Raw genomic sequence first — 12,996 nt, 5'->3', positions numbered from 1 at the left:
AAATGAAGCGATCGGGCTTTTCCTCGTTGCAGAAAATTGTTTTTATTCAAAAACAAATGGCTCTACCAGTTTCGGTCACGGTCTGCGACCCTATTTAAATAAATTTGTTTTTGAATAAAAGCAATTTTCTGCAACGAGGAAAAGCCCGATCGCTTCATTTCCATGGTCATCTCCTCGAGTGTCAACTTCTTCAAACAAAAAAATCTAAAGTCTAGATAATTTTTCTCCCTTTAAATGATTTCCTTGAAAATCATTTGATTTTGTCGCTGATGATTTAAATCTGTTTATTTCTAACTTATGGGCAACCTGCTTCTGTTACATTTCGTAGGGACTGCCTACGCAGAAGAAAGGGCAGGAGACACGGTTCGTGCAGGTTCGCGATATTTCCCAATCCACTCGCAAATCCAGGTCTCACACAAAGTCAGACGAACGTGCTGCAGACAAATGCAATCTCGGCGTTGCCGGCGAGAAGTAGACCTCATAACTTGGGGTATATCACGAAAAGTTGGCGACAAAGCCGCGATGGATTTATACCGGGACATTTGCATAAATCGAATTTGGCTGCGGTGTTCGGCGCGAGGCCTCGTCGCATCTCCAGACACCACAAAACACAATTACGAGGAGCCGGCGGCGGCCACGGTGCGTCTCCGCGTTTTAAATACATTAGGGAGAAATATTTTAGCATTTACGTCGGCTACATTTTTATTTCCCAAAATAAATCTTGCTCGGTGACGTTTCCACGGTGAGCAAAATAGAACGAAAACGAAACCAGCGAGCTGAGCATGAACTGTTGTGCCCTAGTTCATTTCACTCTCACCAAGGGAAGTGACACATTTTCAGTGGGAAATTCGTGCCAGAAAACACATATTTCAATTTTTTTTCATCCAGTGTAGGAAAATTAATTCAATTTTGTAATTATCCATTCAAAAGCCATACAATACATAAGAAAACTAAAAAAAATTAAGAATTTTTGTAACAGTTTTATAACAAATTTAATAGTCTGAAATACTTATTAATATTATAATACAATTTTTTAAAACATTTCATTTTGTTTTTAAATGTAATTTAAAAATTTATTACATATTTATTGTTTGGATCAAATATATTTATTTTATTTTATTTTTAGATACTATTAGACAGATAACTTTGGTTTTATGTTAATGGGTTAAAAGAAAATTATTGAAAAATTATCAATACCATTAAAAAAAAAAAATGTATAGATACACACAGGAATCATAAACTTTAGATTTATATTTTATACATTTATACAAATAATTATTAGTTCACTCCAATGTAGTTAACTGTCCAATTAATCTGAAATCCGAATTTTTTTTATTACATTCAATTTCCCATCGCTCCAGCTGTTTAATTCCGCAGCGCCGTCGGCAAAATTCTGAATATAACAACGAGCGAGGAAAATAATTTATACAATAAAAGCAAGGAGTTGAGACTCTCTGTGCTCCGCTGCGCAGAAATTGTTTCACTGCCCGCGGCAACATCTGCGTGATGTGGTGTATAAATTTTTCGCAAGTCACACATCACCCTTTCAGAATGGTGTGCGCCGCGTTTCCATACATATCTGAGACGCAAGTCAGGTTTGAAGTTAATGTTTCTTCTTCCCGGGCATTACTTGCGCCGACTCTTATTCCGCAGTGTTCCTCATCTTTATGATCCTCTCTCACCTGAGCACACGTGGCGCCCATATAAAACGGCCGAGGACGTCGCTCCTTCATCCCCTGCACACACTTGAAAGCCGAAAACGCATTAGAAAGAAAAGCTTTTACTTTTATTAACATTTGGCCACTTTTCAAGTTTACTTTTACGCTGATCCAGCCGTGTGTCTCTCTTTCGAACTCTACTGAGCCAATTAAGGATATTAAATGTGTAGAGACTTTGAGAGTAAAGAAGAAGTTGTTCCGAAATGTTCTCTGCGAGGAACTCTTCCAACCAGATTTTCTTCCTTATATAGTGATTTAAGTTTTTTCTTGCATCTGTTGAGGAACATTTAATTGCCAATTTGTCAATGATAAAAAATGCCATAAAACAACTTTAAAGATAATTTTTATTTGGAATAATTTAGATAGAAAACATTTTGCATCATTCTTTAGTAAAAAGTAAGTTGAAAAAAATAAGCAAATCAAGTTTTTCAATAATTTTTGGGGGATATTCACATGCTAACTTGCTTAATGGGATTTGCTGGTGCTTACTTATTGTTAGTTTGTGAATATCCCCCATTATATTATAATTTAATTATTTAATGGACACAAAAAATGTCATAAATTCCATATAATTAAAGCATCAATGATGTCAAAGCCTGCATTTAATACCAGCTTCCTCTCAAAGCCATACGACAATTAATTAATTTAAATGTTAGCAAAACAAAAATCATAACCAACCAATGATGGCTTATGAGGAAAGAAATAATTAAACTTTAAATGAATTAGGCTCGTGTTTTTTAGTCGATAAACTTTTTTTCCACGTCGCTCGGAACGTTACGGAAATGCATATTCTGCATATGAATCAAGTGATCAATTTTATTACGATTGGCACCTATTTAAAATCGACTAAAACCGACTTTTTCTTCAATTTCCGACTAAAGCGACTAAAACAGACTATAATGACAGACTTTTTCAACTTTTTAAGCAAAAACTAGGTTTTTCCAGACTTTGAAACAAATTTTCCAAAACATTTTGCCGAAAAATATTTTGAAAAGCTAAAAATATATTTATTTGATAATATTTTATCATACAGATTTTATATCAAGCGACAGAAAGTAGCTATTTAATCTTTTTCACAAAAAAGAAATAAAACATGGGATGGATGAAAAATTCATAATTTTCAACAATGGAGCATTTTTAGAAATCATAATTTTACAACAAAATATAAATTTTGTACACAAAATATCAAACAAAACATGCATATAATTAAATTACCCTGTGCAAATATCTTCAAAATATATATTTCAACACAATATTGCAAAAATTCAACGGTTTCAAGTTCTGCATAATTATTGCTATATAGCTGAGAAATTTAAAAATGGGTGATAAAATATTATTTATGCTTCCAAAAATGGAGATTTTTTAATGCAACCCGAAAAAATCGATTAAAATAATATTTTCATGTATTTTATGGCTCAAATAATCCGATTTAAAAAATCAACTAAAACCGACTATTTTGGCAAAAACCAGCTAAAAAGGCGACTAAATTTATGTTAAATCAACTAAAAATAGCCGACTTTTTGACCCCTAAAAACCGACTAAAATGCAGGAGCCTATGAATAATCTGAAAATTAAGTTTATTAAATAAATATCGCATTAAATGTAAATGTGTTCGAAAATCTCACAGATTTGCAAAAGGTCACCTACAGCAATTTAGGAAGTCGTGATTCCGCATTAAAATTCATTTGTCTGTCTGTCGAGGGCGAGAGAGCGTTTGTTTGAAAAGGGCAACACGTTAGAAATTCCTCCCTTGAGAGGACGTGCTTGCGAAAAAGCAGCGGCGAGAAGAGTGCGGTCGGCGTGTCGGTCTGGCTGCTGGAAAGAGAGGCCCCGCGACCACTGCAATTCAAATAAGCGGCAGAGGAGCGAATGAAAATTTGATCAAACCTCGGCAAAAATGAAACGCTCAGGTGAAAAGTACGTGAGGGCGCGAGGCAAAGTTCTCTCCACACGTAGACGCTTTGTATTCGGCGAGAGAGAGAAAGAGCGGCGCACCCTGCTTTTAAAACCATAAATTTTAGAGCAGCGCCTCTTTATTTGCATTTACCTCCCGGGACACAATGTGCCTAGCGCTCTCGGCTGGAAAAGAAAATAATAAAATGTATGGCGCGGGCGGGTGGTTCACTCTCTCTCTCGCGAGCCAAATTGAATTTCGTCATCCGTGCAGCGCCGCTGTTTGTTGTTCACCATCGTTTGTTGGCAACGACGAGCAGTTGTTGCTTTTTCGCATGTGTGTCGTCTCAGCTTCCATCGTTTTCTCTCAACTGGCTGTTTTATGACGAGACACACAGCACGACCGCTCTTATCTGCGCTCCATCCGCCGAGGTTACGTGCGCAATAACGCACACGCAGCGTTTTCCACGTGTTTTCCCAAGAAAATGGAATTTCCTTTGCTTGTGCCGAAAGCGTTGTTTTATTAGATCACGCAGATAATGCTAAACAATAAAATCATGGAATGAAAAGAGACGGCAAAAAGCTATTAAATTGACCCGATATAACTTTCTAACAAAACCTACATTAAATAAAAACCAGAATATATAAAAGTTTAATTGGAAAATTCACTGATTTTGTTCGTTTGTTTGTTTGTTTGTGCAATTTATATGAATTATTTTCAGCTGAAATATACACTAAAAATGGAATATAAGTGATAAAATAAATAAATATAAAACACCGAATACCTTCAGAGTAATTATAAAGAATAAATAGATCAGGTCAGTGTTTTAACAAGAAAATTTACCAAAAATATTCAAGTATTAAAAATAATTGATGTTAAAATAAATTAAATTCTAAAATAAACATTAAAAATGAAAATATGAAAAAAAAATTATTGAATATTAAAATATTTTTTTTTTAATTATTATTTTATACATAATAAACTGGGTTGCTGAATATTTGACTAGAAATAAATTCTTTTAAAAAAAATATATAGATTATTATTTAGGTTAAAATAAACCCTTATGTAATCTAATAAAGTGAGCAACAGTGAATTTTCCATCGAATATATTGATTATGTATTATACCTTTTTAAATTAAAAAATGTGTATTTTGGTCATTCTTACAATTAATGCATTTTTGAAAATTCTTAGCAAATAGGTTAAAGATGATCAACCATTTTTCCCATTCCTAAATTACTTCACAATTGCGTTCTTGGGCAAGGAAGATTTGAGATTCGCTACAACTAGATTAAATGATCTCTACGTAATGACTGTAGGATTACAGTAGAAGAAACCCCTGAAATTAAGATTTTTTCACCAATGGAAAACGAAATAATGCTTGCATCAGTCTCAGGAAGCAGGAAGCATTTGGATGAGGGCAAGAGCAGTTGAAACCAGCATTTTTTTTTTTTTAATTTCTCCTCGCCGGCTTTCTCTTGCCGCGCATTGTTTGCGCACTTGTTGTTGTTTTTTTTTTTAATTAGAACGACTGTGGCTGACTGACTGCACGCAGCCGGGCAACCATTTCGCCGACTGCTTTTTGGTCTCCGGAAAGGCACGTGGGGCAATGTCAAAAGCACTTTAATTGCGGACTTGGTGTAATAAACACCCTCCAGTGGATTATGTGAAATGCGACTTCCAAAAAGTTGCACGCAAAGTGAGCCGCCAGCAACCGGCGTGTTCCACTCACAAAACACCGCACAAGTGCCCCCTTGGTGTACTTTTAATTGACAGCAGTTGACTCTGGCGTGCGTTTTTCCGGTTTTTATTTGAACGGAGGTGTTCGACCGGAAAATTCAGTAGGACGTGAGTTATTAATTTGGAACCCACAAACAGCAATTAACGAATTGGCTTTGTATATGTATAAAGTAAAATTTTGACAAAAAAAAAGTATTTAATAGGCTATGAAAGGGGAGCAAGAATAACTCACAATCAGTGTAATTAACAAAAATAAGTTTCATGGTTTTATAAATTTTACTTAAATGGTTGAGTCTTACTGTCCTGAGGAATTTCATTAGTTTTCACTGAAATTTTAGTTCTGTTGTAATTAAAAGCTTACAGAGAATAAATATTTGTAATTTTTAAATATTGTATTTTCATCAAAATTAAATTAAAAAAAGCTAAATTGTAAATGAAAGTAAGATATAAAATAATTTTTAAATAAAGTATAACATTTTTAATTAAATGCAGCCCCAGCCACAAAGGCCTCGTGGTAGGCGCGCAGAGCGACTTTGCGCGGCACTGCCGCGAAGCTTCACGAGTGACGTAACTGGGGAAGGAAAAACCATGCCGCTCCCAGCTGCTCCCATCTAAATGCATTGTTTTGCACTCTTTGCCGCGTTTTTCGGTCAAATATTGTCGATTCAAGGCGGTTTTGAACATAATCTGCAGGTGTCAGACTAGTTCGGAACCTAGGGAAGCTTTGGCAACGAAGAAAAAGCATCTCAAATCAGCTGGAAGCACGAAAAGCCACGAAAATACGGCCAATATCTCCGTGGCGGCGAAGTTGCGGCTCAAAAAAGCAGCGGATAACTCGGATTTTTTACGTTTTGTGAGTCGATATGTGCTTCAGTGCCGGGATGTCAACAAATTAAGTCGTTTCTGATCATATTTGTGCATGTCCGATTGTTTTTTGTGAGAGAAAAGCGGAGACGAGTTTAGCAACCGGACAAGTTGTCCCACGGAATTAACCAATATCTCGCTCTGATTCAATGTTTTAGAATTTTGGCGATTGAAAAGTTTATATTTTTAGAATAATTAAAGCATGAGGAAAATCGCTGTGTTATTTATTTTTTAATCCGAGCAGCCGTTGTCTCGCTATGAGCATAATTACGCGGCGGCCACTGCTTTGTTGCTTCGCTCGGCTCTCTCTCGCTCGAGTCGCCCGACTGCTGCACTCGCGGGTGGAGAGCGGCGCGCTCGATTAATTAGACGTTTGCGCGAATTTTTTATTTTATTAGTAAGCGTTGAGATAAATCGTTCAAATTTTCAGCATTGGTAGCAAACTAACTGAATTAATTTTTTATTTTTTATTCTTAAAAAAATATTTATCTGGAGCAAAGTTATTAATGTTTCCGCGAGAATTTTGTTCTTTTAATTTTTAAATTAGACAAAAAATTTTAAAAGTACAAACCCTAACAGAAAATTGTAGCTAATTAAATTCTCTACAATTTACTTTGCATTCGTTTTGTTGTCAAAATTTTTTTAATTTACCAACGGGATGACCAAAGTCAAAACATTACTTTTTCTCATTGAAATAAATTTTTTAGATTTTTTCTGAGATAGCCAATCGATTGGAAATTTAATTTTGATTTAAGAACTAAAATTTCATCACAATATGTTGAGCCGTTTAGAAATAAGAGCGTCTGAACTAAAACCTGCTAATCAGCCTCGACGGCAGTTTTAGGGGGCATCAGTTAGTACTTTGTGATTTCTAAACGGCTCAACATATTGTGATGAAATTTTAGTTCTTAAATCAAAATTAAATTTCCAATCGATTGGCTATCTCAGAAAAAATCTAAAAAATTTATTTCAATGAGAAAAAGTAATGTTTTGACTTTGGTCATCCCGTTGGTAAATTAAAAAAATTTTGACAACAAAACGAATGCAAAGTAAATTGTAGAGAATTTAATTAGCTACAATTTTCTGTTAGGGTTTGTACTTTTAAAATTTTTTGTCTAATTTAAAAATTAAAAGAACAAAATTCTCGCGGAAACATTAATAACTTTGCTCCAGATAAATATTTTTTTAAGAATAAAAAATAAAAAATTAATTCAGTTAGTTTGCTACCAATGCTGAAAATTTGAACGATTTATCTCAACGCTTACTAATAAAATAAAAAATTCGCGCAAACGTCTAATTAATCGAGCGCGCCGCTCTCCACCCGCGAGTGCAGCAGTCGGGCGACTCGAGCGAGAGAGAGCCGAGCGAAGCAACAAAGCAGTGGCCGCCGCGTAATTATGCTCATAGCGAGACAACGGCTGCTCGGATTAAAAAATAAATAACACAGCGATTTTCCTCATGCTTTAATTATTCTAAAAATATAAACTTTTCAATCGCCAAAATTCTAAAACATTGAATCAGAGCGAGATATTGGTTAATTCCGTGGGACAACTTGTCCGGTTGCTAAACTCGTCTCCGCTTTTCTCTCACAAAAAACAATCGGACATGCACAAATATGATCAGAAACGACTTAATTTGTTGACATCCCGGCACTGAAGCACATATCGACTCACAAAACGTAAAAAATCCGAGTTATCCGCTGCTTTTTTGAGCCGCAACTTCGCCGCCACGGAGATATTGGCCGTATTTTCGTGGCTTTTCGTGCTTCCAGCTGATTTGAGATGCTTTTTCTTCGTTGCCAAAGCTTCCCTAGGTTCCGAACTAGTCTGACACCTGCAGATTATGTTCAAAACCGCCTTGAATCGACAATATTTGACCGAAAAACGCGGCAAAGAGTGCAAAACAATGCATTTAGATGGGAGCAGCTGGGAGCGGCATGGTTTTTCCTTCCCCAGTTACGTCACTGGGAAAGCAACAGCAGCGCCAGCAAAACTCGCTCTCCCCCACCACGTCTCCTGCTCATGCGTGGCTGGGTCTGATTAAATGTGCCTTTTTTTATTGCAATAAATTTGATGATTCGCTAAATTTTTTTTCTAAAAAAAGCTGGGTAAAAAATTAGTTGCAATTTAAGTGTCTTTGTTCACATCAAGGCAATCTCCGCCCACAAAGAGATCATTCAAATATTCAAAAATTATGAGCAATCAAAACTACAAACATTTGAGCGGGTAAAAATATAGATAAATTATTTTGCAAAGCTTTTTTTTCCGTTATCCTGACATTTTCAAAAACGTAACTATTGCTTTGTTGCACCAATTTTATCTTACGAGAGACACTCAATGAATTTTTGCTAAATTTCTGTTTCAGGTGGCTAGACCAGTATGAAGGGCCGTTTCGGGCCCTTAACAGTGGTGCTGGTCCTGTGCAGCTGGGTGGTGACCCGAGCAGGCGACGACAGGGCGCATGACAGACTGGCTGTTGTGCGAAGACTGCTCGAGGAGGTGCCCTTAATTGATGGGTGAGTGTGCGTCCTGATAAATTAATGCGTCGCCTTCAAACTGCTTTCGCTGCTCGCAAAGAGAGATTCCCGTTCGAATGGATCTTCATTCAATTATCCTTGGCCAGATCAGTCAAGAAATAGAGACGAGGGCGTGCGGAAAGCCTCCTGTTGCGAATGGGATCCAATTTCAATTAATCCAAATTGTTTCCCGGAGCAACAAAATCTGCCCGAGAAATAAAACCTGGCTCGAAACAATCTGCTTGCCAGCGAAGGGAGTAACTTGACTCGGGTGTAGTAGTTTAATGTAATAAGACCTTCACGGTTAAATTATTTACTGTCTTAATTTTGTACCTCCTGCTAATAAATTAATTTATATTCCTCGATTGCTGATTTGCGGCAAGGAATATTTTCTTTACGTTATTTGAAATTTATTTTCAGAAAAGTTTTCTTATTCAGAGTTTCAAAATTACAGCAAATAAGATGGATTGAAAACATCTTTTTTTTATCAAAGCGTCAAGAAAGAAAACATTTCAAAAATATTCACCTTCTGTTGAAAAAGGGACAAGAAAATCAATTCTCTAAAGAAAGTTTTCGCTTGGAAACTCGAACTCTCAACTGCGTAATCTGTGACAAGTCAGTCTCTTACGTCATGCGCCATTTTCAATTGGCAAAAATGAGAGCAAATAGAAAAAAAGGCACGAGGAGAGAAATCAGTTGCAGAGTAGTCGCGGTGACAATTCAATCTCTTTCCTTTTTTTCCTTTTTTTATTTTTTGTTCATCTCTCTGTTATCCTTGGCGTGCAAGAGGACAAAATTTAATATGAAATCAATATGCGGCAGATCAAAATTCTGCATACATTTGGAGCGAGAGAGTCTTTCTCTCTCTCTCTCTTTCCACTGCGGTTCTACATCAAGTATGCGCCGAAAACATTATTCAAGCCAATCTGACAAACGCAGCCCTTTCTATTAATACAAATTCCAGCGACAGCAGCTCGAGCTGCTATTGGATTCGCATTATTTACGATTGCTGAATTGATTTTCGCATTGAGCTGACGTACATTTTCGCTTGAAGTTTTAAAAGCCTGTTTTTGATGTTGCGCTGGAGCGTGTGCGGTTGAATTTAATTACTGAAAATTAATTTGGCTAAAACACAGAGAAATGCCTTATCGATCCTTTCCTTTGTTGTGGCAAATGATTTAAATTGGCCTAAATTTGCCGTTCAACATCATAGCTAAATAAACAAATAAAACATGATAATTGGAAATACACCCTTTCATGAAAAATTTAATTTAAGAGCAGGATTTTTTTCTTTTTCTTAAACAATAAAAACTCACAAAACCCATCGAGCAAAAGCCGATTTTAAATTCAAATCACTATTTCAATAAACACTTTACTCTTTTAATTTAAATTGGGCTTTTTTCTTGGATGGGTTTTTGAGACATACAATAAAATAAATAGAATCAAACTTTTTTAGAACTTTAAATTTATAATCATTAGATCTGGATACAATAAATGACAGGAACCAACCAAATTTTTTACTTGCTTCAATTTTCAGTCAAATAATTTTTTAGAAATGCCAAATTTTTTATTAAATTAAAGAGAAATCATCTCTAGATATTTTCATATTGAAGCTTAAAAAAAAACGGCCATTTCTCCGTCCAAAATGTTTCCAGTCGTGCGAGCACCTAATTCCGCGAAAAAAAGATGTCAATCTGCCAGTGACACAAACAGCCACCGATCCATAAAGGCAATTTATGTTCCTATCTCTCCTCCTCGAGCCATAAAAGTTACGATGTCGCGAATTAATTTCGCCATAGTGCTGCCGAGCACGCCATTCGCATTCAATCAATATATTTATGGCTGTACCTTTGCCGCATTTCTGTGAGTGTGTGTTTTCCTATCATGCGTTTTTAATCTTTCCCGGCTGGCTTTAATATATAAAAAAATATATTATTCGACTTTCAGAGCCATAAATTATTCGGCGAGCAAAAAAGCTCCGGCTCCATATTTCAATTTTTTTCTCCGAGGCCGCCCGCACATTAGGTGGATGTTGATTTCGGGCGCGCGTACAAACTTACCCGCGCTCGCACTTATTTCCATCCCCAAGCCAACGCACGCACCTCTCAAAAAACGTTGTTTATAGACGCGCCCCTGAAAAATAAATTCCTTGAAGAAAAACACACCGCACGGTATTTGCTCTGCATACTCGAACACAACATTTGCCGGGCAGGAAAACATCGCGAATGCCTTTTCCAAAGAATGTTTTATTTCTGCCCGACTGAGATTTCACTTTGTTTCCAGGCACAATGACCTTCCCTGGAATATTCGCAAGTACCTTCGAAACCAGCTCCAAGATTTCCAATTCTCGGAAGATTTACGACAGACTGAGCCGTGGTCCAGGAGTGTCTGGTCACACACGGACCTCTTTAGATTACGACAGGGCATGGTCGGAGCTCAGGTAATTAAAATCAGCAAAATTACAATATTATAAATAATATTTAGATAAAATGTAAAAAATTAATAATTATTTTCCATTTAACAAACTGTCTAATTTATTAAAAAATTTTGCACGTGACATTTAATTTGTAAGCGGCTCAATAAAGTAAATTTTCCTCCTTTCTTTTCGCGTTTTCAGCTCAAATTTTAATTTGGCAATCAGCTTTTCCGGCTTCATTTGCAAATCACATTATTTCTTGTAAAAATTTGATGCCTTCAATTCAGCAGCTTCATCTTCCTTTACATAATTTTCTTCTTCCTTTTAAAGTGTAATATCATTGATCTGCGGGCGAGCCGTGTCCAAATTTAATCACCGCCGCCACCGCTGTCACGCAAAGTCCGCCTTTTAATTGCTCGCCGCCAAACTTGCGATTCAATCGCGAGCAAACTTTCCCTCCAAAGCAGGAGGCAAACTTGGGCAGCCATCGATTAAATTTGCGACACACTCCTCCTTGCGAAATTTGCGCGCTTTTTATTAATACACGGGGCTGCTGAATGTTTTAATTGCACGTGCGCGGCCAAGTTTTGTCGCAACATCTCCGGTACCTGCGGCGTTTTGTGTTTGAACTTTCGGTGCAAAAGTTTACCGGAGAGAAATTAATTTCGGCGGGAAACACAAGGTGGAGAGAGCGCCGGTGACATTATTATTATCATCACCGCAGCGTGGCCGCCGAAATTATTTTAAACAACAACGGAGCAACTTGACTCGTGCAAAATTAAAGGGTTAAAAAATTTATGACGACCCTCTTTGTATTAAGGCCTGCGGCAAAAGTTTACTCGAGGGGGTTTTGTGTTTCAGTTCTGGTCAGCTTACGCGCCGTGCAGCTCGCAGTACCTGGATTCCGTTCAGCTGACCCTGGAGCAAATTGATGTGATCAGGAGACTGATAGCACAATACCCTCAGCACATGCAGTTTGTCACCACGGCCGACGGTAACTCCCCATTCCAGAGCCCTCTGTTCCTCCCACGAGGGACATTGTTTGGGTTGGGGCGGGTGTGATGATGAAGGGTGCATGATAATCGACAAATTACTATATACAATTGGAATTCTGTTTTTTTTTTTTTTTTTTTTTTTAAAGAAATTGACACTTGAAGAGATGATCATGGAAATGAAGAGATCGGGGATTTTTCCTCCAAGCAAAAATTGTTTTTAATCAAAAACAAGACCCTATTTCATGATCACGAAAAATATTAAAAAAAATCCGAGCAAATTGAATTTTAATAAAAAAATCTTAATCTTTCAATTTGCTCTTATTTGTTTTATTTTTTATTGCTCATGAAATTGGGTCGCAGACTGTAACCGAGAAACTGGTAGAGCCGTCTTTTTTGTGAATAAAAACATTTTTTATAACGAGGAAATGCCCGAGTTCTTCATTTCCTTGATTTTTTTTTAATATATGCACATTTTTATTTTAAAAATGAAAATAAACTTTGGGAAGTACAATAACAAAAGCGTTTTTGACGCTATTTTGAATTCACATTATATACATTTTAAATTCAATTTGAAAAATAACATCTAGAATTTTAAATATATAAATTATAAAAATTACCATTCAAATGTAAATAATGATTGCGAATGTGAAAAATGTGGGAGTAAAATTAACTTGTATCATTTTAGTGAATGCCGTAAAAATAATTTAAGCTCGTCTGAAGCTGCGAGAATGAATTATAAATAATTAATTGTACGTTGAAAAGTTGTACACATTTTGTGTTTAATAAATTTCTATATAAAAGAATTTTAAATACTTAAATAAGTCTCTTTCGGCGTTAAACATGTCAACAATATGAG

General features: G+C 36.3%; 1 protein-coding gene across 5 annotated transcripts in view; it reads left to right on the top strand.

The window, feature by feature from the left end:
- The window catches only part of LOC132195432 (dipeptidase 1-like), a 117,214-nt gene that overhangs the window by 96,831 nt on the left and 7,387 nt on the right, over nucleotides 1–12,996 (top strand). For 3 of the 5 annotated variants that reach the window (XM_059617414.1, XM_059617413.1, XM_059617418.1), the window contains exons 2-4: nucleotides 8,579–8,729; nucleotides 11,013–11,169; nucleotides 12,007–12,139. In XM_059617414.1, coding sequence (XP_059473397.1) covers nucleotides 8,593–8,729; nucleotides 11,013–11,169; nucleotides 12,007–12,139 — 427 coding nt within the window. In that variant the 5' untranslated portion in view covers nucleotides 8,579–8,592. Of the gene's footprint in view, nucleotides 1–7,797; nucleotides 8,248–8,364; nucleotides 8,440–8,578; nucleotides 8,730–11,012; nucleotides 11,170–12,006; nucleotides 12,140–12,996 lie in introns of those variants that run through there. The other 2 variants (XM_059617417.1, XM_059617416.1) reach the window with 2 other exon arrangements.

Source organism: Neocloeon triangulifer, unplaced genomic scaffold (assembly GCF_031216515.1).
Source record: "Neocloeon triangulifer isolate White Clay Creek 2 clone unplaced genomic scaffold, ASM3121651v1 ptg000009l, whole genome shotgun sequence".
Lineage (NCBI taxonomy): Eukaryota > Metazoa > Arthropoda > Insecta > Ephemeroptera > Baetidae > Neocloeon > Neocloeon triangulifer.
This window is presented reverse-complemented; position numbering and strand designations above follow the sequence as displayed.